The sequence below is a fragment of the Ptychodera flava genome, chromosome 3 (assembly GCF_041260155.1).
Source record: "Ptychodera flava strain L36383 chromosome 3, AS_Pfla_20210202, whole genome shotgun sequence".
Lineage (NCBI taxonomy): Eukaryota > Metazoa > Hemichordata > Enteropneusta > Ptychoderidae > Ptychodera > Ptychodera flava.
In genome coordinates, this window is record NC_091930.1 from 4921263 (window position 1) to 4947126 (window position 25864).

General features: G+C 36.1%; 3 protein-coding genes across 3 annotated transcripts in view; all 3 read right to left on the reverse strand.

Annotated features, from left to right (window-relative positions):
- The window catches only part of LOC139130301 (transient receptor potential cation channel subfamily M member 2-like), a 97332-nt gene that overhangs the window by 45561 nt on the left and 25907 nt on the right, over nt 1-25864 (reverse strand). Inside the window, exons 5-14 of the mRNA XM_070696055.1 lie at nt 25487-25653; nt 9871-10084; nt 9082-9307; nt 8546-8663; nt 7904-7976; nt 7571-7671; nt 6654-6794; nt 5393-5476; nt 5080-5260; nt 3033-3132 (exon numbers count right to left, since the gene is read on the reverse strand). Of these exons, the coding sequence (XP_070552156.1) occupies nt 3033-3132; nt 5080-5260; nt 5393-5476; nt 6654-6794; nt 7571-7671; nt 7904-7976; nt 8546-8663; nt 9082-9307; nt 9871-10084; nt 25487-25653 (1405 nt within the window). The remainder of the gene's footprint in view (nt 1-3032; nt 3133-5079; nt 5261-5392; nt 5477-6653; nt 6795-7570; nt 7672-7903; nt 7977-8545; nt 8664-9081; nt 9308-9870; nt 10085-25486; nt 25654-25864) is intronic.
- On the reverse strand, nt 14759-20493 carry LOC139129450 (uncharacterized). Its single transcript, XM_070695083.1, has 4 exons — nt 20125-20493; nt 16133-16275; nt 15828-15924; nt 14759-15636 (listed from the first exon to the last, which is right to left on the reverse strand). Exons 1-4 carry the CDS (start codon nt 20447-20449, stop codon nt 15248-15250), a joined length of 954 nt encoding a protein of 317 aa, XP_070551184.1. The 5' UTR covers nt 20450-20493; the 3' UTR covers nt 14759-15247.
- LOC139130234 (uncharacterized) lies at nt 20634-25134 on the reverse strand. The gene is made up of 5 exons (XM_070695984.1): nt 23369-25134; nt 22932-23129; nt 21729-21971; nt 21259-21404; nt 20634-21033 (listed from the first exon to the last, which is right to left on the reverse strand). The coding sequence occupies exons 1-5, from the start codon at nt 24179-24181 to the stop codon at nt 20634-20636; spliced, it is 1800 nt and encodes a 599-aa protein (XP_070552085.1). The 5' UTR covers nt 24182-25134.

Consider the following 25864-nt stretch of genomic DNA (forward strand, 5'->3'; position numbering starts at 1 on the left):
CAAAACGGAGAAGGGTGCATTTTCTTTTGAGGGGCGTCCACAATAGGCTGCAGTACATTTAGCGTCAATTTCAGGTTTAAATCACATTGCGTCAATGTGCAATTTCCACTTACATTTCTAAGTTATAATTGTCTTCACTTAGGTAAAATACTTTTGGTATTCTAAATTGATTTTATCCCGAGAGTCGGTGCCGCTGGAAACGCGTTCGACCTAATCACAAAATAGTTTATTCCAGATAAGGAATGGTGAGACTTGCCGACGGCCGTTTGCTCGTGTGTGAAAGCGGAAAGTCACTGGTATGGCTGGGTAAATTGTGTCTATAACCGAATACAAATTTATGGACCCTTTTAACTGTGGTTTGATATTAAAACCTGTAAGAAAATGCAAAATTTAGGTGCACTCTCTATACAATTCAAAAGTTACAAACATATGCTGAAATGATCACTTCTCCTGGAATCAAGCATAAACTCCTTTACTGTTGTTTGCGTGGATACCACGAATGTGGCTAGATGTGAGAGCCTGGACATAAAAATTTTGCCGCCATTCACCTCGCGCATGTTGCCCCAGCCACTCTATTTGGAAGAAACCACAGTTGACTCATTCACAATACAAGAAGTAGACACAAACAAAAGGGGATTTTATTGAAATTCAGAGAGCACTAAATGAGACTACAAGTGTAGCTTACAAATGTCTTTCTTTTTTAGTGAAGTTTTCTGATATTCACCTGAATATCATTATTTCTTCACTCGTTTTGAATCCCATGAAGCAACAAGCAGCCACCCCTATACTGAATTACTCAAGCCCAGATAAGCTTTATTGCAGCATCTCAAAGTGTCTGCAGCTGACTGAAACATAATCGCAGACAAGTCAACAAAGTCACTGGCGAATTACAAAGGCAAATAGCGATATGCCTCGCAGTATAGCTAGGTACTTTGCTAATTAGGTGTCCAGTTTCCAGTCGCGCTCGCTGTAGAACATATTTACAAATAGATTTATAAAACAAATGCAACGACACGATCGAAACAGTAATTCTAATTCTTAGAGATTTCATGTCTTTTCAAAATATCACACAAGTTTACGACCGTGGCTAGCACGAAAGATTCCGTTCGATGATACACAGAGTCAGAGACTTACCTCATTGCATTTTTTATGGCTACAACGCTGCCGTCACCGGTCTCTACTGCCGGTGTTAACTCGTTAATCCCGATCTCGGTCGTCAATATTTTCGTCTTAGGGACTTTGATGTTTGCAGTGACATATATCTCACCTGTAGATACATCCTAATTTTACTTGATGGAAACTCTGTTTTGAGTGTTGTCTGAGTCAACTTTCGAAGTACATTAGATTCCATATCGCTGCACTGCATATACAGCTGAACAGCTGATGTCTTCGCTACAGCCTTAACGCAGCCAGAGGTTTGATTCCGAGCGAGAATTTACGGATTTTTGTTATGATGAAGGAAATTTATCGTTGTTAGTCGAATGACTTTATGCTTGTGCCTCCTATGTCGCTTTCCCGAAGATTATACTGTACTCATTTATTCAGTTGAACTTCCGTTGAGTTGTAGATTTCAGGTTTATCGCCTACCGGGATCGCCAGGTACGACGTCCACATTTAGCCTTACGACGCGACTCGACTGGCGCTGCGACGTTACTAAGCTAAGCTATTAAAATAAAACGATCAGCGGTATCCCCATTCGATTCTTTGGAACAGCTACATATAGTTTAAGCGACTCGAAATTTCGCTGGACATGCCTTCTGTGTTTCCATGTATGGATTTATCGGATCACCTTTTTGTAAAAATGTCATGAGAGCACGGCATCGATCCCGACAAATCGGTCTATGTCACGTCGCGGCCCGCATGTATGACCGGTACCATGCAAGAAAAAAGTTCCGGTTGATGACGTACAACAGGGGTAATTCGGATTTCTTATCCGTCCTGTTCTACATCACACAGGTGGGAACTCGGGCCGGTTCATGTGATAAAGTGTAAATATCCTCGTCTCATTAAATGAGATGCAGCATATTTCCGGCCACATAAGATGTGCTATGGTCTATGTGCTCGTCTCATTGAATACTATGTAGTTTATTATGTGTACATTGGTCTCATTGAATGAGATGGTGCTTCACATTCCAAAACTAGTGGACCTTTACCTAATGAAAACTTGAAAATATTTTCTTTTATTTCAGTGTTTTCTTATATATTTGTGTCAGGTACGTGTTAGTATTAATACATTTTCTTTACGTATGAGGACTATTGCAAATTAAACCATAATTTCGTTTTTGGGCAGATTGTCACCAATGGTTATTATTATTTAATTATTTAATTATTAATTAATTAATATTATTTCCTTTCGAGAAAACTCTTAAATTCTACACAATATCCATTGTTTTGGCCTCTTGTTTACCGATGATTTTTATCCTCGATATTCATAATTCATGGACTTTTCAGCGGGTTAAAATGATATTCATAATACAGAATGTAACACTCATTCATCGTTTATCTATCTCAAACAAATATTGTCTAAGATAGAGTTGTAAATATTTTGCACAAGAAAACGATCTTAAGCAACAAACAGACCAGATTTAAAATAAGGGGTGTGCATATTATTTCAGTGTAATGATGTAATGCTGCCATCATCGAATATAATTATTTTTTTATCAATTATGGAGAATAAGCGGGGGAATGTGCGTTATCAGGTACGTTTACTATACCAGTATAGTTTAGCTCAAAACGACAGTATTCAATGACATGACGGTACAGAAAAAAAAAAGACGATGAAAACTACAACGAACGCTGTTCAGTGATATACACAAAAACACTCACTTGGCTACTATAGTGATATAATATTTTGTCTGATAAGCACGTTTTGTCAGATACTGGCCTGAAATGGTTTCTATACACTTTGGGTACAATCAGAATGGAACCGATGATTATTTATTAAGGATGCGAGTGTTTCAAATTCCACATTATTATGTAAATATGTAACTGTTTTAGAAAACGGTTGGAAATGACTTCCTACGATTACCTACTCGGCATGTTTCTTAAGGGAAGATTGTAGTCTGAGGTCCTTTTTCTTCTCTGCGTAGACAGCCAAGGATCGGAGTATCATACTGGCGATCAGTGCTGCACCTGTGACGACATGGAATAATATAAACGTCATTTACGACGCTGTAGGCTGTTAGTCTCCGAATTGAAGTCATAACACGTGTTGACCGACGAAAGCAATGAATGACATTACCAAAGACTGTATGCGGAAAGATATTATTCAATTGCAATTCATTGGGACTTGTACGCTGGACACTTAGCTAGCTCGTTAGCTCGTGTAAATTTCTTCAAATCGTGAGATTTTCCGAGACATCACTGATAGACCTTTAAAATTAACTATATGACAAGGCGTTAGAAGGACAGACCTTCTAAACGATCAGCATGATTCGGAAAAGAACTAATTTAATGAAGTTAGAATGTTTGTTAAATAGTGTGTAGAGAAAGTATCCGACAAAACGTGATCATCTGACAAAAACAACATATTACCGATGAACTACAGAGTCTTTTCGCCGAATCGCTGCAACCGAAGAAAATTTATCAATATAGTACATTTGCGAAGGTTGACATGACCAATGAACAGCGTCGTTCCAGGCTTACCTTCATGAGTCAGAGGGACAAGCTATCCTAGGCGATCTTTCCTTTACTGATTTCTGACGACTATTATGTAATTAAGTGAAATTTGTTCACTTTAGGTTTGATGTATCATGCTCCTTGTCGCTCGTGCATGGATAATGTTTTGAGATAATGCCTTCCAATGAGTAGGTATACAGAAAAAAATTAGAAGATATCTTGTTCTGTCAGCCTAAATTGCGTGTATTACACATTACCAAAAAATTAATCTCGGGGACTAGGCTTTCGAATTAAAAAATGTTACTGTATTTTGTTAATGGTTGGACTGAGCTGTCGACTTTATGTCAAGCCTGCTGAGAAATTAGATATTATTCACTAATATTTTCCTTCGTTCACCGTAAGAAAATAGAGTGACGTAATGACCGTGTCACCGCGAGTCGAACACGATTGTTGACACGATCATTACGCCACGAGTATTTTCCGAGCTGAACGAAGAAAAATATAAGTAAATAATAAACTTACCACATGTACAACAAGCCAAGAATTCATTATTTTTTTGCGCAATACAAGGCTTGTTTCTTTCATAACGATTCCGCATTTAAACTTTTGAACCACTTTATGAATAATATCAATACGCCGTGGGCAAGTTGTCAATCATTCTAGTCGTCCGTCGCGTGAGTGAGGAATACGGCGTTCACGTCCGTGCACGGAGCAAAATGTCAAACGATCTTTCTGTATACACGTACCTTCCGCAACGTTATACACTATTTCAAAGATAGCATAGGACACTGTGTAACCAAAACATCGCACCTGACCCTGCCTACAATGCATACAGAACCCACAGTAATGCGACCAGCTTCATGTTCGCTGTTTCCGCAAATTATTCACGTAATTCCTTGAGGACATACAGGCGGTAAACTCTTGTGTTTTTATTGTTCAGATTATTATTGTCTATGAAAAAAAACAAACGATTTCATCAAATGAGTTTAGGAGGCCTGAACATGCACCACACTTCACCTCCTTGTTGCAGTGGAAGTACACTGTGCGTCGAATGTTCGGGCGGCGACGGGGTCTATACGAATACAAACCCACACATTGGCGACGAAACTAAAGGCAAGGATTGAAATTTTGGCAAGTGGACGTATTTGTCAGGCTCTCATAATCATGACTAATTTTCACGGTATTTTAAACGTCACACACATTTTGATCACGGGGATATACCGGCCGCCATGTTGTTTGTTTACCTTGACGAGCAAACCAAAGATCGACGTAAAAAGGTCCGACACACCAAAATTAATGACTATATCCCGTATTTTTTTGGAAGCGACAAACCTGGCTTACGCATCTGATAAATGATGTTTTCTTTTTGTATTTTGTTATCTTTTATATCTTTCTGTTTCAAAGCGATTGTAATTACTAAACATATTGTATTGAGAGGAACAAAAAACTAGTACAACTAACCTATATTGCCAGTTGCCAGTCTTTTCCAGAACAAAATGGCCATGGCCCTTCTATTAAGCAAAACTGCCCACAGAAATAAGTGTTTGTCAGGATCGATATTCTCTTCAGACATATCGGGATCACCATATTCGTCTTTTGTAAGCTCACGGAAGAAAGAATTCACCTCTTTCAACTCGACTGTCTGAAGATAAATTAAAAAAAAAAGTTATGTAACGTGATAACGTTTCTGAAACACTATCCTTTGCAAGGATGCAAGAATGCTAATTGACACCGAAGTACATGTTAACATGATCAAGGTATGCCCCATACCTACCTCCATATCTTCTCCAAACTTCTCTTTTAGGATGTGTTTGGTGCATATTATTGTGTCGGCATCGTTTACGTTTTCATATATAACCTGCAAGTGAAAAATGTGTAGTCTTTTTATTAATGTTCAGAAAAGTTTAAGTTGTGTGGTTTTTTTGTTATAGATGTTTTTGTAGTGTTTAATTGTTGCATTTTCAAAGTCCGGCACCACATGTGGCGAAACCTGCTGCAGATATTGATCTGATAAATATCTAATTGTGGCATGAAACATAGAGTAGCGTCAAGTTAATTAAGGGTTCGTTTGCATATTTATTGAACGTTGTAATTAGTATATTACTCAAATTCTAGAGCATTAAATTTGACGAAGTGTGCTACAGATATTGATCTGATAAATATTTAAGGGTACTGAGAAGCATTGGGCGTGTCAAGTTAATAATTAGCTCATTTACATATTCAATAAAGTTTTCTAATTAGTGATTTAACTGTTAGAGTACTGTGAGAAAGTTGATGAAACCTGCAAATATATAAAGCTATAACAGATATCTGATTATTCTTATTACACGCCTCACACGAGTGTCGATTATATTGGTACGACTTTGGTTTATTGACAGGAATATTGAAAAACATAATACAATAAATCCTCGCAAGAGATGCTTACTCTGGCAGTAGACAGTATACACGTCTAGTCGTATCAGAAATCTGTTTTCTACTCTGCGTCGTGTGCTCAATTGAACTGCTGTCAGAATGTCTGTCTTTGTTCTTGTGTTTTGGTTAGTGATTATCCTGAGGTCTGCAAATGTTGCGTGACATCTCCTTGCTCGTTGTTTGTCAGTCACTTTAATATGAGACAGGTCGAAGGTACAACTGTTTCACACAACTTCATAACAGTTAAAAGTATGCAGTAATTCATGTCATACTGTATTATTTCATGCGTCCAGTAGTGTCTGATAAATGTCAATACATGTCGAGTCATGCTTGATAACTTAGTTTGTAATTTTGTCAAACTCAAAGTCATTTCTTCCATTCAGGGGTCACATTAGTAGGTCAAGTTGTTCTGTTGAATACTGTTGAGTCTGTTTACTGGATATCCAACATTCTGCGAAGCGAACTACTATTAACGAACCTGTTGTAAAATACGTGAGTACCTTCAGTTCATATCAGGTTTAAACACAAAACTGGCATGGCTTGAAGTCTCTAAAGACCATCTGTTATGAATTCCTAATTCTGAGATGCCTTGAAATCAAGATTTAGTAACTAGAGATAAATACCTTCCGGTATAATTTTTCAAACCACTTCTTGTCCGCAAATGCGCCCGTGTCGACGAGATAAGTAAGGAGCAACTCCACAAAATCTGCGTTGTTGTTTATTAACGCCTGAAACATTGCTTCGTTCAGATGACCTATTTTTCCCTGAAAAATTAACAAAATGTTTGCTTACATTATATTAATTAGTCTTTTCAACGTATGAAGGAAACCTCTGCAAATCAAGGCATTTAATATCTGTATAAATTTATATATGTACATATGTACACATATGTACATATATATATATATGTAATCTACCACTTGGCATATGTTTGGTATACGTTCAGTATATTTACGTATATTGACGTATATGAAATACAATATTAAGTGCATACGTAAGGAATATTTTTGTATATGGAACATCTCACTACGTTGATATGCTTTGCGTATATCAATGTAGATCCTGAGTATACGTTATGCTTACGTTTTTGCACACCCTTTGTATTGTTTGTACATGTGCCGAAATGTTAAGGGGCAACACAGTTCAATGCCATGTCTCACAAAAGCAACTCTGCGCTCGAGCGCCGTGTCTTCGTCGTTTATTTTCCTTCTAATTTTTTCCTGCCCATGTGAACATTAACCGACCTGAAATAGACAAAAATTGTAACTACAATAGAGATTTACTCCTGCGTCCTCCCCTTTCCACCGTATCTGACAAACTATCGATATGGGAGTTACTGCAGCTGATCTCGTACGTTTCATTTTACAAAGTAAGTTATTTACAATGTCAAATCAAAATTGTACACAATAAACAGTAACTTAATACCGACGAGCAAGTATAAACTTGATAATCGGTGCATTCTCTCTGAAGGGCATAATGACACTAACATGTCGGATTTGAGGGCACCAAACGCAGGAAAATAATTACATATTACACGTACCTTCCAATAAGAAAGCTTGTCAGGCTTTAAAATCTCATCCCTGGCGATATCACACTGACTCAATTCAACTGCCAAATCCAATTGCGCTTCACCAGGCAAACCTTTAGGTTTAAAATGTACCATGTATTATTACTTTAAGGAGAAATATTGATATTTATGAATATGTGTATGTGTGTGTCTGCACCGCGTGTGTGTTGCGCGTGTGTGACAAAATCTTACAAGTATGTTATAAATGTATTAACTTAGGCGTTTCAAAACATAATGACTTATGTACATCCACTTGTTATTAATTCATTTAGTGTTTTCGGTGGATACAAAAAAGAATTAACTTACCTGGCAACACGGCCCTTAAGATGGCTCCGTCAATATTGCTCAAATTGGCATCGTCCATTTGAAAAACGGTTACCTTAAAGGACACGTGCAACAATTACACATGTTTTAGTTCAAGTAAACCATGAATACCAGCGATATTGCTGAAACTGGTATTGTCACGATACGTCAGAGTAAAAGGGGACATTTTATAATGGTCCCATTTATTTTGTTAATTTTAAGATAACGTAATATTGCTCAAAAAAGTCACCAAATGCAATTGTGATTTTTTAAGTTAGCTCTCTTCTTGCCACATTGTTCTTATGCCCACAGCCTTTGTCACGCTGCGAGGTATTTTAATTACAAATAAATAAACAACAGGGGCTAGCAACTCTGAGCAAGCGAGTTGGGACAGAATTAACAAAGAAATCACAAGGCCACTAAAGGGTTACTTTGTTGCTGTTAAAGTAAATTCCTAAACTGAGGCACTGGTTGTCCAATTATTTTGCATTCGGGGTTTCCGCTTTCAGGATCGAGCCATTAAACATCGTTGTTGCTAAATATGCAAAGCTATTCGAAACAGAAACATCGACACTACAAGCGGTTCTCACCATCACTTGTCTTAATTTTAATTTCAATATTTTGTGTTTTGCGTAAATAACATACCAGTTTACTATTCCGGTGACCACTGATTTTCTTCAACAGTTTGACACAATCATCCACTTGGCTCTCGTTCCCCCCGAGTATATGTTTGATGTCGTTTTTCAAACCTTCAAAAGAGTCGCTAAAAAGCGAAAGATTCTGTTTGTGCATTGATAATGCTAGAGAAATGTTGATCGTCGACTAATTTTTGGATTTTGGTATCCAGCTTATGGTTGAATAATTATCCAGAAATTACAGAATATAATATATTATAAATGATTTTCAAAACGCATAAAATAAAATTTAATAGTCGTATTTACAATTTTGTAGACTGTACCATGTAAGTCAATTACATAATGCTGTTTCAATTAAATAAGAAAAATATTCCCCTTTTTATTTAAAAGTCAAACATAAGAACTCACACTTCTGACAAGGTTAGTCAATTACAACATCGTTGTGACGTGACCTGACACTGTTCTAAAATCGGAAATCTGACAGGATCTCACTTATAAGCAACCATATTGTACGGATGTTAGTCGCTTTCTGTATGAAATACTTACTTTGTTTCAATTTTGTCCTTTAGACGTAAAGCCTTGGCAATAATATCTGCAGCTCTACCACTTCCACCAACTATAACTACAGGTATGCAATCAACTGTGTGACCTTCTGCGTCTGCACTGTTTTGACCAAGGGCTTGGTGTACCGTTTCTATTGTTCCATAGCCGCCTTCTACAACCACCAATACGACCGGTATGACAGTGTTCTCCTCCCTTGGGTTGTCGGCATCTGCAACAGAAAGTTCGTTTACGACTGACCGCACGAGCTTCATACGAACACTACAAACGTATTGTTTTAGATTAATACAAATTCTAATTTATTTCATATTTCTGAATAAACACTGCAAACTACAGCCTCTATTAAATGGCACTGACATATTAGAAGCGATACCGGCAGATAGTGACGATTAAAACCAGCCATGGCAATTATAGGAGAATGGAAGAGTTAAAGAAAAGTGAAAACATTTTCATTTGCATAACTTTTGTAAACCCTAGATAAAGTTATATTATGACACACACTTTATAATTATCCAGTTTGATAAAGACTGAAGAAATGAAATAACGAGACGCATTAAGATTTTCTTGTACGAATACATCTTCAAGTCTAAGACACAACTGTATAGGGTCTCATAAAAATTCGGGCTCGGCAGAGCGCTTTTCCCACCATTATAAAAGCCCTGTGAGTTTTCTTAAAATCAGTTGGTATTTTATAATAATAAAATAACAGTCACAAAAGATAAAAAGCCGTTCTCGCCAGTTTTATTAATAATGTTAGCAATTCAAACCTCTTACCAACGGTATCAAGTTCCCAACCATTATTTATTTGTATATATCGTTCCAACGTAGTCCGCAAATTAATATCTGGTGAATTAGACTCCGTAGTACCGTCAACTAAGATAAAGTGTGTGTGGTTACAATCAAGTGCCGGCACAAACCCATCGCCATCTTCTTCAGGATCTGTCAGGTCTCGTTTATGGTACTTGGTCGGCCAAAGGCCTTCGTTCGACTGTTTATCATCGTAAGAAAAGGGAATGCATTTGATATATAATGATCAGTGGTAATGCTTCCTCTAGAATACTTGTTATCAGAGCATGGAATAATGTTTGTTGCATATACTAGATAGAATTATTTTTTGTCTTTGCGATAAACACCCTGCTTCATAAATGCCAATCTGTCCATGGCGACTGTATACAATAAACATAACTAACTTATCTACTAAATAAAATAGAAAATTCCAAGAGATGAGTGTGCTCAGATGCTATAGATTGCTTTTTTCTTTTAAGACATCTGATAAGACACTTTTAACTGGTTTAAGGCGATACCGAATGATTCAAATTGCTAGGCACCGTTGCTATGGCAAACTTTATATATGAACTCGATGTTTTTGGAAGTGGTTTTTGAGATAAATTGTTCAGTGGAGCCTGCCCTCTATCGAGGGATGTGTTACCAAGGGTAGTAAAGGTCGACGCTGTTGATATGCAAATGAGATGACTTTTACTTTGAAACGTCTCAGCGTTCACAATATCTGCCTGAATTTGCCGAGATTTCACGATGGTAATCAGTGTTTAGTACTACATCGCCCCTAGCATGGAAATTTATGACCGTGAAAATTCATCGTGTTTTTGTATTCGGTTTTGTCTAGCGAGCAATTTTGGCGATCTTCTGCTGTTAAAAACACCCGTATCTCTCTAAGGGACTGGACACAAATTACAGGGGGGGGTGGGCCGGTGTTTTTTGGGGGTGGGTCGCCATTTTTCGCGCAAGCATTTTTGAAGGGTCATAAAATTTTGTGCAAGCCTATGGGGGAGGGTCACCTTTTTTCATGCATCAAAGCTGAAATTGCATGTGCACGTTATGGAATACTGAAAAAAGAAAAAATACTTCCTGGCACTTTCATTTTCTGCCATTACCATTTTCGGTGCGCCCTTCGGGCGCAAATTTCAGGTATAATAACAATGTATTGATGATCCAAGCAGCCACATTGATTTAAGTTGTCATGATTTCTACTTATTCAACACTATTGTGCATAACTGTCCCCTATAATAACTCTTTCAATAACAATTTGGGAGATTACTTATTTGACATCATTCTCCCATTGACAATACATTGGGTATAGGTCGGTGTCAAACGTTCATGTCGCTGTATGTACATTTTTTAATTTTTTGAGGACATTGACAGAATACAAACTGTTCAGAATAGTGCATAGTGTCATCAATAACAACTGGAAGCTTCAGGTCGAACAACTTTTGAATAACAATTTAGGATCAGATAACCTGTGAGTTATTTGTAGTTTCCTCATAGCCTACAATGTATAGTGAATCAACATTTTGGTGAAATTCCAAAATCAAATTTCTTGCACAACCATTGACTTGAAACCACTCTAGTCTAATCATGAATATTAATACTAATAATTAGGTGTACATAAATGCACAGGTTTACCAAGTTTTGTATTGGAAAAAAATTATTCATAGTTTCATAATAGACTGCCATGTATAGTGAATGGACATTTCAGTGAAATTCCAAAATCAAATTTCTTGCACACCCATTGACTTGAAACTACTCTAGTCTAATCATGAACATTAATACCAATAATCAAGTGTACATAAATGCACAGATTTTCCTATTTTTTTATTGGAAAAAAATTATTCATAGTTTCATCATAGACTGCCATGTATAGTGAATCGACATTTAAGTGATATGCCAAAATCAAATTTCTTGCACAACCATTGACTTGAAACCACTCTAGTCTATCATGAACATTAGTACCAATAATTCAGTGTACATAAATGCACAGATTTACCTATTTTTGTATTGGAAAAAAATTATTCATAGGGTTTCACCATAGACTGCCATGTATAGTGAATCAACATTTCGGTGAAATTCCAAAATCAAATTTCTTACACACACATGGACTTGTAACCACTCTAGTCTAATCAAGAACATAAATATCAATAATCAAGCATACATAAATACACAGATTTGCCAAGTTTTGTATTTAAAAAAATTATTCATAGTTTCGTCATAGACTACAATGTATAATGGATCTACATTTTATTCGAAATTCCAAAAACAAAGTTCTTGTACACAGATGCACGTGTTACCACCCTCTTCTAATCAAGCACAATTATGTCAATTATTCAGGGTCATATATACACAAATAGTGCATATTTTTAATTCTGAAAATTTTTTTTACAGTTTTGTCATAGACTCCCATGTATAGTGGATCAACATTTTATGCGAAATTCCAAAAACAAAGTTATTGTACACAGATGCACACTTTTACCACCCTCTTCTAATCAAGCACAATCATGTCAATTATTGAGGTCCATATATGCACAAATAGTGCAAATTTTTAATTCTGAAAATTTTTTGACAGTGTTGTCATAGACTCCCATGTATAGTTTTGTCATAGACTCCCATGTATAGTGGATCAACAATTTGACAGAAATTCCAAAATCAAATATCTTGTTCACAAAACAACCCATGCTAATCAAGTATATCTATATCAGTTATTAAACATCTGTATATGAACAGATATAGCTAGTTTTATACTGGAAAATACACGTTCGTAGTTTTCTTATAGTCGACTACATGTATAGTGAATCAACATTATCGATAAAATCTAAAAATGACATTTTTTGTACAGGCATGCACTTTTTACCTGCCACTTCAAGCAAAGTACATTTACATGAATTATCACACACATATGATTTGATATTTCTTGGACAACGCGTTATATTGGCCACATTTTGCCTTCCTTTCGGGAGGGCGACTTAAAAAGTATAGCAAGTCAGAAGGGGGTCTTTAACACATTGCGGGTTTTTTGGGGGGGTATTGAGTAACAGGGGAGGGTCCCTTATTTTCATGCACGGATAAGGGGGAGGGTCACTAATTTTTGTGCATGAACTTTTGAAGGGTCACTATTTTTTACGCAGCGGTTTTTCGAAAAACACCGGCCCACCCCCCCCTGTAATTAATGTCCAGTCCCTAAGTCGGTTGAATTTCGGCAATCGCATGCTTATCTTCATTTGTAGCTCGCTAACGAAGTTACCTGTAGATTTTTGTGTAGCTCCGTGGAAGTACAGGGAAGTTTATACGGTTTCTGTGTCAGTTTTGAGGCAAAATTACAGGTTTTGACAACATGGCGGCGGCGGGGACTTAGCGTCGTCGCGTCGTAGCTTGGATACGCGTCCAGTTCGCTGAGCTGAAGCGAATGTTTCACATGTGGCTTAGACGACGCACGTACCACAGGTCAGTTTCAATTCTATGCAGTATTTGCCATGTGATCTAATGTATGGCAGGTTTCCTCAAGAAAATTCGATGTGTAACTGAACGTCTGAATGCGAAGTATTGTGAGGACTTTCTAAAAATCGCAAACTCATGGATGTATCGCAGGCTGAGACATCTCAGACAACGCACGACCACAGTCCCTCTGTGGATAGAGGGACTGTGGTGGGGTCTACAAATGCAAGGCATTCCGGCAGAAGCGAGAGGTAAGTATCACATAATACCATGTATTTTTCTCTTAATATATGATGATTTAGTGAAAAGTAATGTGACAAGTTAAGGCGATGAATGGTTTGTTCACTATGATGATATTAGGGATAGTTTTCGTTATATCGATATTGTAAATTAATTGCCAGTAGTATGGCTGTATGGTTGTTGTAAAAAAAAATAGATTCCATGATCTCAGCATTGTAGCACTTCCACAAAGAAAACAGTGGAGTGTTCTGAACATTTAACTCTATGTTCTGAATGAGAGAATCATGCAGCAGTCAATGTAATCCCCGAGGGATCCCATCTCGGGCTATATGGGACAAATGTGGGGGATCAGACATTATTTCATGACATTATGCCCGAGGGGGTGAGGCAATTGCCTCAGATATTGATTCACTTGTCACTTCACAGACAAGCAGAAATATGCCCCAACCATTGGAGTGGGTGATTTACTTGTTTTAGGTGGGGGTATTCCAGATTGCCATGCCTCAGGGGGTTGGACATTTGACAGATTTCATGACTACTTTCCAAATCCCCACCATGCCCTGAGGTGGGGAGGGTGGGGTTGACATTGACAGTTGCATAACTGACATCAGTGAACCTTAGAGGCTATGAAGAAGACCATCATTACATCTGAATGTTAAAACTTTATAGATGAAACAATTTAAAATTGATATTATGAGCTTTAAAATGAAGTGTGATTACAGTTTGCTCTTATGCTAAATGGGGCAGCTGTTTGAACAAAAAATTTCTTCTGTTTGAAGCAACTGATTTGCAAAAAGCATATGCCAAATCTGTTGTGCAGTTTCCAGATATGCCTGAAAGTAACCAACCAAGGCAACAGTACTTTCCAAGTTTGCAAATTGTGATCTTATGGATGTGGATATTGTTTAATTTGGCTGAGATGGTGCCCCAACATATTTGACCTATTACTTTACCATAACTGTTTTACAGATATATGTACCAGGCAGTTTGTTCAGTTGGTGATGTATGGAAGACACTTTATAGAGTTGACTTGATAATCTTACATTATTAGGGGTAAGTTGCTGAGGTTTACTGAGTGAAAGTTGCATGTTTTCAGTATTTTTCTATGGCATATCAACAAGTTTCTTTTTTTCTTCAGTGTGAAAAACAGTCATTGTTGCACACAAAACTGACAGAAAACGCTTTACTGCAAGGTAAATCATTGTTAAAATTCAATAATCATTTATTACTAAAAATAAAAGTTAGTGATATATTGAAATATTCTACATATTTATAGAAATTAGGAGTTAAAGAAATAGATTTGTATTCTTTTTACTCTATTATTTACATAATTCCAATCTCATTTCCCACTTATCACACTACTAACTATCCCACCGCCCTTAATGTAACTCCTTGCTAATAATATACAGGTACACTATCACTCACAGCATGACCATACTTATCCTGTGAAACCAATCATTACCCCTATTATAATCCCTAACAATCTACCCTATAAAACAACACCCCATCCTACTGTGACCTTATCCATTCTATAAATTACTTAACACTAACCATCATTTTTGCCAATCCACCCCTTATAAAAAAAACTAAACGCACTATAACCCCTCACTCTTCACACATGTTTCCTTGTACTCCACCTTCATTGTTCACATTGTGACACCTACAATTTAAATAGCATTGTGGCCACTCACTGTCCATACCATCTCTGAAAATGTGAGCACATTGCATTACACCAATTTCTATTTTTTATTCCTTTTTCTGATAATGCGGTTTTGAAATTCTGCATATTCCCTGCATGCTGCTGATACAGAGTGTCTAAATCTTCATATGATATATGGTTTTGAATAAGCTTTAAAACAAGACATTTGCTCAAGCTGATGATATTGCGGCCATGCATGGTGTGATTTGCGAATTGCAGCTTTATATGCTTGCTCTCTTTATATATATCAAATTTCTGTCTCCACTCATTGACAACTCTGTCTGCAGACTTTACTTCCATACGGTTGAGATGGTTTCTAAAGGCTTGTTCCTTGAAAATGCTGATGAGCGCCTTTACATCTGCCAGAGCTCTGTGACCTGCAAAAAAAGATGCATGCACATTAAAACTACATGTACATGCAGATGCAATTGTTTTAGCTCTCCAAAGGGAATTGAACTTGGTCATAATGTTCTGTGTCTTTAACCAATTTTGATATTAGCAATGCATATACATGTTAATGACAATAATGAGATAAATTAAACAACCTGAACAAACAATATACAAATACCATTATAACTTTGACCGGGAAAGGCAAGTTTGAATAATGCTTCCTGTGATAGGCCTTGATTCTTCTCCAGAAATGGTGCTATCTTCTCACTTTTTAGCTATAATGAAACATAAATTGTACAGTTAATGTAGGAAGTGAAGATTAACTGATATATAAAAAATGAACATACAAATATTCTGTTTCTGTCATATGAAATTCAGTATTCCCTTACATATCAATATTAATATCATAAATATATATTTTAAACTATTTCAGTTAGGTTAATGTGATATGGTCATGCTTGATAAAAGTGATGTGATAGTTACCTTACGACAGAGTTGTAAAGTGTCGGCAAATTGCAGCTTGATAGCGTTCATTTCCTCTACATAGTGATCAAGTAGACCTCGGACATGTAACTCATGGAGAAGTATAGGAAAGTCATACACACACCCATTGTGAGCAACAAGTGCTGAAAATAATATCAACAGGTTGATCTTAATGTGATAAAAATAATATAATTGGTATTATTCTAATCCAATTTCTTGACATTCAGCAATCATCAGCAGATTTAGCAGTGTCTCTAATTTGTATTATACTATCTTTCAGGTGTCAAAACATACACGCCATGCTTTGATATTTACAAAAGCAGTATCATTTATATTATCTATGATGGAAAAATCCAAGTGTATAAACAAGGTAAGTTAAATTGTTAAAATAAATCAAGTCTTCATGCATGGTAAATGTTGGTTTTTCTTTGCAATAAAAAAACAACCTTTTACCATGCATGGGGACTTGAGTTATTTTAACAAACCCAAGTTTTCTATTCTTCAAGTCTGTTTTATTTCCATGTAGACTGACAATAGTTCAACTGATCCTCACAACTTCAACAAACTACAATTTGTTAGCTTTGCATTAGTAACAGTTTAAGCAATAAACCACACCAGGGACAGGTTATACCAGAAACCATGAGATAATGATTGTCACCAGTTCACAAAATTATATACATAATCAATAGTGAGTGCATGTATGCAGTTAACTGCTCAAAATTGATTGATATATTCATTGCATAGGTGGTTAATATCACTATCATATTTTTTAGCTCCCATAGCCATATGTATATATGGCAATGGAAGCTATTCTTATAGGCTGGGGAAATGTCTGTATGTCTGTATGTCTGTACGTCTGTATGTCTGTATGTCTGTATGTCTGTATGTCTGTCCGTCAACATCAAAACTCCAAAACCGCTGTACATTTTATCTTGATATTTGGTGTGTACATGGATGATGGGCTGTAGATGAGATTTTGTTCAAATGAAGTTGTCATTGCCAAAAATATGCAAATTAAGTGAAAAAATGTAAAAACAGTCAAAATTGAAAAAACTCAATAACCACTGAGCAGATTACATGAAAAATTAGCATGTAAGTACTTTTGGCTGACATGAAATGATTGTGCACATCTTGGGTCAGTATCTTGGACTTGCTATTTTTCATGAATTTTTTTGTAATTTTCTCCCATTTTTGGTCAAAAAATCTCCTGCTCTGAAACCACAAGTCCGATTGATTTGAAACTTGGTATGGAAGTGCATAGGAGTGACCTTTCCCAAATTTGGGCAAATCGTGGTGAAATTTGCATATTTTTAGTTTACACGTCCATAGACTCCCATGTATAAGGCAGATCTCCATAGACTCCCATGTATAAGGCCACGAAAAATAAAAATTTAGTTTCTCATCGTATTCATATTGCAAAAAGGATGCAGTGACACAATTTTTAGTCCCCACAGATGAAGTCCAGTGAGCTTATAGATTGGGTCATGTCCGTCTGTTCGTCCATCCGTAAGTCCATCCGTTCACGCATATATCTCGGATATTTTGACAAAATGTCATGTGACCTTGATGACCTTTGATCTCAAATATACATATTTGTCCATAACTCAGTAACCACAAGTGCTACAGCCTTCATGTATGGTATGATGGGACACCTTATGACGCAACATATTGTACCTCATTAATTATGTGCATATCTAATTTTGAGCGAGCCAATAGAGCTAGAGGTCTGATTTTTGGTATATAGGGATAACTTAGCAAAACAATTTTTTTTGACAAAATGTCACGTGACCTCGGTGACCTTTGACCTCAAATATACATATTTGTCCATAACTCAGTAACCACAAGTGCTACAGCCTTCATGTATGGTATGATGGGACACCTTATGACGCCACATATTGTACCTCATTAATTATGCACATATCTAATTTAGAGCGAGCCAATAGAGCTAGAGGTCTGATTTTTGGTATATAGGGATAACTTAGCAATACAATCTTTTTGACAAAATGTCACGTGACCTCGATGACCTTTGACCTCAAATATACATATTTGTCCATAACTCAGTAACCACAAGTGCTACACCCTTCATGTATGGTATGATGGGACAGCTTATGACGCCACATATCGTACCTCATTAATTATGCACATATCTAATTTTGAGCGAGCCAATAGAGCTAGAGGTCTGATTTTTGGTATGTAGGGATAACTTAGCAAAACAATTTTTTGACAAAATGTCACGTGACCTCGGTGACCTTTGACCTCAAATATACATATTTTTCCATAACTCGGTAACCACAAGTGCTACACCCTTCATGTTTGGTATGATTGGACACCTTATGACGCCACATACTGTACCTTAATAATTATGCGCATATCTCATTCTGAGCGAGCCAATAGAGCTGGATGTCTGATTTTTGGTATATAGGGATAACTATAGGAGAGAAATTATTTGACCAAATGTCATGTGACCTCGATGACCTTTTACCTAAAATATATGTTTATGTCAATAAATAAGTGTTATGTCCTTTGTATTTAGTAGGATGGGAGACCTTATGACAACACACGCTTTACTCATTAATAATGTACACATCTAATTCTGGGCAAGCGAATAGAGCTAGAGATCTGATTTTTGGCATATAGGGATTAATTAGCAATATAATTTTTTTTTTCAAAATGTCATGTGACCTCGATGACCTTTGACCTTGATTATACATATATATGCATATTTCAGTAACCACAAGCTCTATACCCTCCAATTTTGATAGGATATTAGACCTTAAGATGTCACATCTTGTACCTCATTTATAATGCGCATATGTATTTCTTGGCTGGCCAATACTGCTAGAGGTCTGATCTTTTTCCGATTTAGAACCATAACTTAGACATGCCACATGTGTTTCAAATTGGGAACAACGACATAGACCTATGTGCCCATAGATCTCAACATATACACTCCAGTGATACTTCTTAATGACCATATTTTCTTGCCCCATCAAGACTAATACTCCTATTACAAGTGGGGACTATGTCATTGTAAATGACTTGTTGAGTTAATGGTTGTATCACAGTATTCGATATATCTCATTCTGTATTTTTTCCATTTTATATTCTGAATAATTACATTAAACATATTTCACTGTCTCCAGTACATTTCATTTAAGTATTTTCACTTCATGCACTTTATCCCTTTCACACATGTTCAAATATCTGACCAGAGAACAAACACTAAATAGTCCAGGATGGGAGCTACAGTGTCATTGACGCTATTTTTTGTTTTTACCTTCATGTGTAAACTGATCAGGTTGCTGATTTTGTCATAAATATCTCTTATAATACTACAACCTATATAGCCTGTCCCTGTGTTATCTCAACATTATTGTTATTTTTGTTGTGATTGACAAGATACAAATGCACATTGTCCAGAAGTGTAGAAATGACATGACTGTTGAATAACACAAACTATAGGTGATACACCACACCAGCATAATGATGACACAAAAACAGCCATCTGATTGATTAAGAAGGGACAACTTACTATGCATATAATGTAGCACAATTAGTACACATATTAACTTTAAGCTAGAGAAAATTCCCATTTTGAAATTTTACATCAGAATTTCAATATATTATGACACTATAGCAATAAACCACCTCAACATCAGGCATTCCAATCAGTTTTGACCATTTAATTTCATATATGCACTCAAAATCACTAGTATATATGTCATGAACTGAAAGGAATCTCATGGAATATCTCTATCACTAGGGTGGAATTTTGTTTAAATATCATTCACCTGTATGCAAATGGTAACAAAACTTCTTGATGTGGAAACTATATATTCACATGTCTTTCATTCATTGCCACTATCTGTTCCTATGCCAAAATACTTTTTATAACTGGGTATACTAAAAGTAGATTTCAACATTTCTGTCACTTATAAATATTAATATCATTGAGCAATACATATGTTATCATTTAATTAGTTAATACTTACTTGGTGAGTAACTCAAGCCTGTTTGTCTCTCAGCATCAGTTATGGAATCTTTGAGCCATTGCATAAAAGCTGACATCACAGTTGACAATTTTGGTTTCCCTGTCAACATAGCTGGAGTTATACCAGTCTTTTGTTGTGCTAAGTGAGAGGATATATATATATTCATTATGCACTTATACCAGTCTTTTGTTGTGTTAAGTGAGAGGATATATATATTCATTATACACTTATCAATTTTGATACCTATCAATGAAATTAAAGCGTTACAAAACAACAGATTTTGTTTACTTATCCTGGGCATAGAGTCCCCAGCCCTATTGATCATGCAAGCAAAAATTTTGAGGTCACATGCCACAACAGAATATACAGATCTTTTGTCATATTGTCATCCATTAAAACTAATGTAGAACATATGTAGGTCTAAAGCTATATTGCAATGTTCTTGTGATGTTTATATTTCTTTATCAAACTGATATGTGATTACAATTACTAATTACACTTTCTTCAAGTCAAGTCATCACTGAATACTCTGAATATTCACCCTTTGTATTAATTCTTGCAGATGTATGGATCAGTTGACTGAACTCCATGTTGCCTGTGAACAGTTTGGCAGCTACTTCAACTATACTATCTGAGTAGGTATTCAATCCTGTTGTCTCGCAATCATAGAATATATAGAATGGTGTAGCTGTTTCTGCAACATCAGGTGAAGACGTGCAATCTCTTTCACCCTGAACTGTGTCCTGTGATTCATTGCACATATCTTCTGAGTGCCTGTCTGTCTCCTCTTCCTCCACTCCCTTTCCATTCCCAACATACTCCACCACTGTCATTCCTGTCTTCCTGACATTCTCCATCCTCTTTTTCTGTGACGTAAGCTTTTTATGATGCTCTTTTCTTTGGGTGGCCCTGCATAAGACAGATAAATTCCTCTGAAATTCAATGGCTTTTTATTGTGGGATATATCTTAAATATTATACCTTTTTCCATCAGCTATCTTTTGTAACCCCTTTATGTTAATACTACAAACAACAACAAAGTTGTTTGAGTTTCTTAGCAACAGTGTCCAATGCCAAACATACCTTATTTAGAACAAAAATGCAACCTGCAACAGCCATATTGAGTCAGATGTACCTTTGTTTTGCAACTTCTGGTCGCTTGTTTTCATTTAATCTCCTCATCCATTCTTTTTGTTCTTCCAGAATGGAACTGACAGCATGATCCGGTACTGCAATTTCCATTTCCATAAAGACAAGGAGTTTCCAGATAGGACCAATGTTCTGAATAAAATTGAAATTTGAAATAAATATCCATGTTAAAAGAATGCATAAAATGAAATTTTCCACACAATAGTTTCCAATCAGCTTGACATTTTCATAAATTTTGATTATCTCGTATAATCAAATTTGATGATTATCTGACCATGTTTTGTAGTGCACTGTGGGTAGAAAACTATTATTTGAATGTGTTTAGATAAAGCCTGTCAATATGAAAAAAAAACTGACATCAAAATAAAGAAATTTGTGATTTCAAGATTACATGTGCTAAATATTAAATAAAAAAATGATTTCACAATAAATGAATTAGTATTCTATTAAAATAACCTTGTGAAGTATTGCCATATCAGTTTTAAGACAGTAGTGTGTATGTCCTAAGTTGATGCGCTTGTCCCTGTATCTGAGAGCTGCACCATGAAAGGCCTCACACACATTGGTGGTAAATCTGCCAGCAGGATTCACATACTCTTCAGGATGACTTGCCATTTTCTGAAGTAGGTCCCTGAATGCAGTTAACTGGATAGTGCATGTTATTCTGTGCAGTGTCGTATAGGGCCTTCCGTCTTTCTCCTATATTTACACAATGTATAAATGAAAGTGAGTAAAGGCATCAAATCAATCCTTTTGACTTTATCTGACAGGCCCTAGTTTGATAGTTCTCTGAAAACAATGTACAGGCAATCATAATTGCTCAGTGAAAATGGGTATGGGCCCTTTCTACATCAGGAGAGGAGAAAACGCATCAATGAATGTGGATGTGTGGACTGATATTGGATATTTGTTAATTTTAGTGTGCCCTTTAACTAAAAAGATCTCAAGAAACTTCTGAGTCAATTGAAAAGTTGTTGAAATTGTGTCACAATGTATAATTTCAATTTCCTATTCAACTGAAAATTTTCTTGCGTCACAGAGAATATTCATGAGTCAATGAGTTATGGCTGGCCAAATAGGCTTACAGGGCACACCGTGTGCATGTGTGTATATATATATATATATATATATATATATATATATATATAATATATATATATATATATATATATATATATATACATGCACACGGTATATATATATATATATGCATATATATACATGCACACGGTATGTATATATATATATATATATATATATATATATATATATATATATATATATATATATATATATATATATATAGTAAACATTGATAACAAGTAGAAAACACGACTTAGGCGTTACTCAGAGTTTCACGCTACATATATTCTCTGTAGTGATCTTCAGATGTTTGGTTCAACTCAAGTTATCTTCAAATGTTTCTGTTGCTTATATATATATATATATATATATATATATATATATATATATATATATATATATATATATATATATATATATATATATATACTTACAGTATATATGCTGACAGTATATATATATATATATATATATATATATATATATAATATATATATAATATATAGTCAGTATCACAAAATACACACAGGGTAGATGTGTAAAGATGTGTTTACATTCTACATTACATGACCGTACCTTGGCATGAAATTTGCACCACTCACTTGAGTGATTATCAGCGTAATGTTCACCAAAATTAAGGAGAGCAGCTGCAAAGTTGTCCATGCTGTCATCCCCATCAGTTATTTCAGTGCTGCTCACCAGATTATTCAAAGACCGCTTCATACTCGCAATTGTGTCATCTGTAAGTCTTTGACATTTCCGTTTCACCTTGCACTGTAATCATAATGTAAATATAAGATAATTTAAGGTAATTTTATCAAACGAATAATCTGTCATGGGTACTGAAGAGAAGATTCAATCTCTTTGTGATACATTATCAACTGTTCTGCTCTGCCCTGGTGTAATGTGTTTTTATAACTGTACAAGTTACTTCAATGTTTGATGCACTCACAACAATGAAAATTAGATGTGGTGGTCTAATATTTGTCAAATATTATGAAAGACGATCCTACCTGACATTTAAGTTCTTTCAGTTTAAGAAGCTCACCATGAAAAGTCTTGATAACATGATTGTTACAGAAAGTAATTTCTGTTTCAGGAAATACTTCCAACAGTATTTTGGTCAATGCACAATCTTTGTCCAGTATGGCCCGGGATATAATTATGTCTGCATCTTTGACATTTTTACAAATTTCAGCAAACATATCCCCCTCTGCACCAGCACTGGTACCTTCCCAGTTATGGTCTTGCCCTGTTTTTGTCCTGTGTGATCGGAAGGCGATCTTTCCAGTCTGGAAGTCATGTAAAGTGAAGGAAGAGTTGTTTGCCTGTTTCCTCGAACCAAAGAAACCATCACCCGCACACTCCCAACTGTTAGCATCTCCTCTTTCCCTAATATGTCGCTGAATTTGCCCACAACTCCAATCAGTTAAGGATTTAACAGTGGGATACATCCATTTTATGATATTATTGTATGTGTTATCTGTATAATGGGACAAGCCAAGAGTGTTTAATATGGTATCATAGTCGGTAAAATACTTGCCATTCATAAGAAAACTCATTGCAAGGAAAGTAGGAGAATACAGGCGTTTGTTTGTAGAACTGGATGGTATTTTACGTGTATCATTATCAAAATTAAAAGAAAATTTACAAGAGGAGCAAACAAAGATCAAGGAGTCAACACCAGAAAAAGATGAAGAAGATCTACATGAAACTGTGAATTTATGGCAAATGCGACAGGGAGTGTGGCGAGACAAATTTGATAATGCTATCTGTGGTTGTGAGGAACAGGGAGTCCCCTGTAGACAAACGTCGCGTAGAACCATCCAGCTGATGTTTCAACGATGCTAAAATGCTGACAATATTGCCCGTTAATGAATCTTTGGGCTGGTTTACACTGGATGAGGCTGCGTTTTCCACGATGTCAAAGACCTGTGACGTTAACTTGTCAGGTTCAGACAGTACTGTGGGCACCCGGGCATCCTCAATGTCAATAGTGTCACATTGCACCAGTGCACCTACATTGAATGTAAAAATGAATTTGTCAAGTTGACATAACATATGTTTGAGTTTCTGCAGGAAAATACTGAAAAATACTCTACAAATCTATTTGCTGTTATTTTTTTTACCTACTGATTTGTATTGCTTTTTCGAGGTTCATATGTATGGCGATATTTACCTTTCCTTAGGGTAAAGAGTGTCAATATAAAGTATTGAATAGACATTTTATAGTGTTTTTCACCAAATATCATTTATTTCAGTGGAAAAATACCGCAAATACTCAACAAATCACAAGAGTGCACATATTCCGATATTTTTTAGATGCCTTAACAATGAAGGAAAAAAAATAGATTTTTTCGGAAAAAAGTAAAATTTATGGAAAGTATCGCTTACCGGTTGCGGTGTCGTCTGCAAACCCGGAAGTGCCGCCGGCAGTAGCGGCCGATCGAGGTGTTTTGGCAGGTGTCCATCGGACAGATGCAGCCAATGTTGCACGCCGTTTACGCTTTGTTGGCTTACCCATTGCTGGAGGCACGGTTTTTGAAAGTTTCGGCGAAAAAATAAACGCTTTCTCAAAATTTTCAATGCGTGAGCGAAGAGAGGTGCAGCAGTACGCTATCAGAAAGTTCAATGACTCTACAATGTTTACGTTTGTATCTCCCGCTTTGCGCAGGCGTAGAAGATTTGTTTTATGCTAATATTGGTTCAAAGGTCATTGGTTGCTATAAATCGAACGTCGATCGCGTCGACGCGTTGAATCCTTCGGTATCGCCTTAACAGTATTTTCGTAATCGTTATCAAAAAAACGTGTGACTATGTAATTTCTGCTTTTCCGTTAGCTGTGTTGAAAAGTTGCCATTTGCCTTAGAAGTACAGTGCATAATGTAAAATCTGCAATGTTGTCCTCCGGAAATAAACGTTACCAAAAATTGAGTGTTGCACTGATACGGAACTAGGCGCATTAAACAGTAGACACACTTCCGTGGTTTACAGTATATAAAGGGAACCAATGTTTTGCAAACAGACAAAAAGTAATAACGTACTAAAATGTTTAAATTTGTGTCACTTTTAGTAGTTTGTACCTCCTTGTAACGTTCGAACGTAGTTTGATATTTGGAGATTTTACGTACTGAAAAATTAGTCAAAGCCTCTTTATTGTTGGTAGTATTCCAGTCAGCGATGCCCAAAGCGACTACTTTTTTCTGCTTTTCTTCTGTCAATCGACTTTCTTCCATTACCGCTTTGCCTAGCTTTTGCATCAACCCGGCCGCGGATCCGCCAGTTATTATCCATGCATCTAATGAAGAGAATGACGGTGTTCACAACAATAATCATGACTACGTAAGAAAAAATAGGTTATATTCTAATTTCTGTGACACTTCGTGCTACGGGGGTTCATATGGGTGTCTGACTGTACATATTGTTTTACATTGTACATTTTCAGACAGGAGGCATACATTCTTGGTTGTGAGTAAGAAACAAAAATCATTGTGCTCTTTCAGAAATAA

Coding starts and splice junctions, on each gene's coding strand:
- LOC139129450 (XM_070695083.1), bottom strand. CDS start 20,449: ATGATCAATAGGGCTGGGGACTCTATGCCCAGGATAAGTAAACAAAAT. Junction 15,925..16,132: donor CTTTACAACTCTGTCGTAAG/GTAACTATCACA, acceptor GTTTCATTATAG/CTAAAAAGTGAGAAGATAGC. Junction 15,637..15,827: donor TCCCGGTCAAAGTTATAATG/GTATTTGTATAT, acceptor CTTTTTTTGCAG/GTCACAGAGCTCTGGCAGAT.
- LOC139130234 (XM_070695984.1), bottom strand. CDS start 24,181: ATGGTTCTACGCGACGTTTGTCTACAGGGGACTCCCTGTTCCTCACAA. Junction 21,972..22,931: donor GGTGCAAATTTCATGCCAAG/GTACGGTCATGT, acceptor GTGTAAATATAG/GAGAAAGACGGAAGGCCCTA. Junction 21,405..21,728: donor ATATGGCAATACTTCACAAG/GTTATTTTAATA, acceptor AATTTTATTCAG/AACATTGGTCCTATCTGGAA.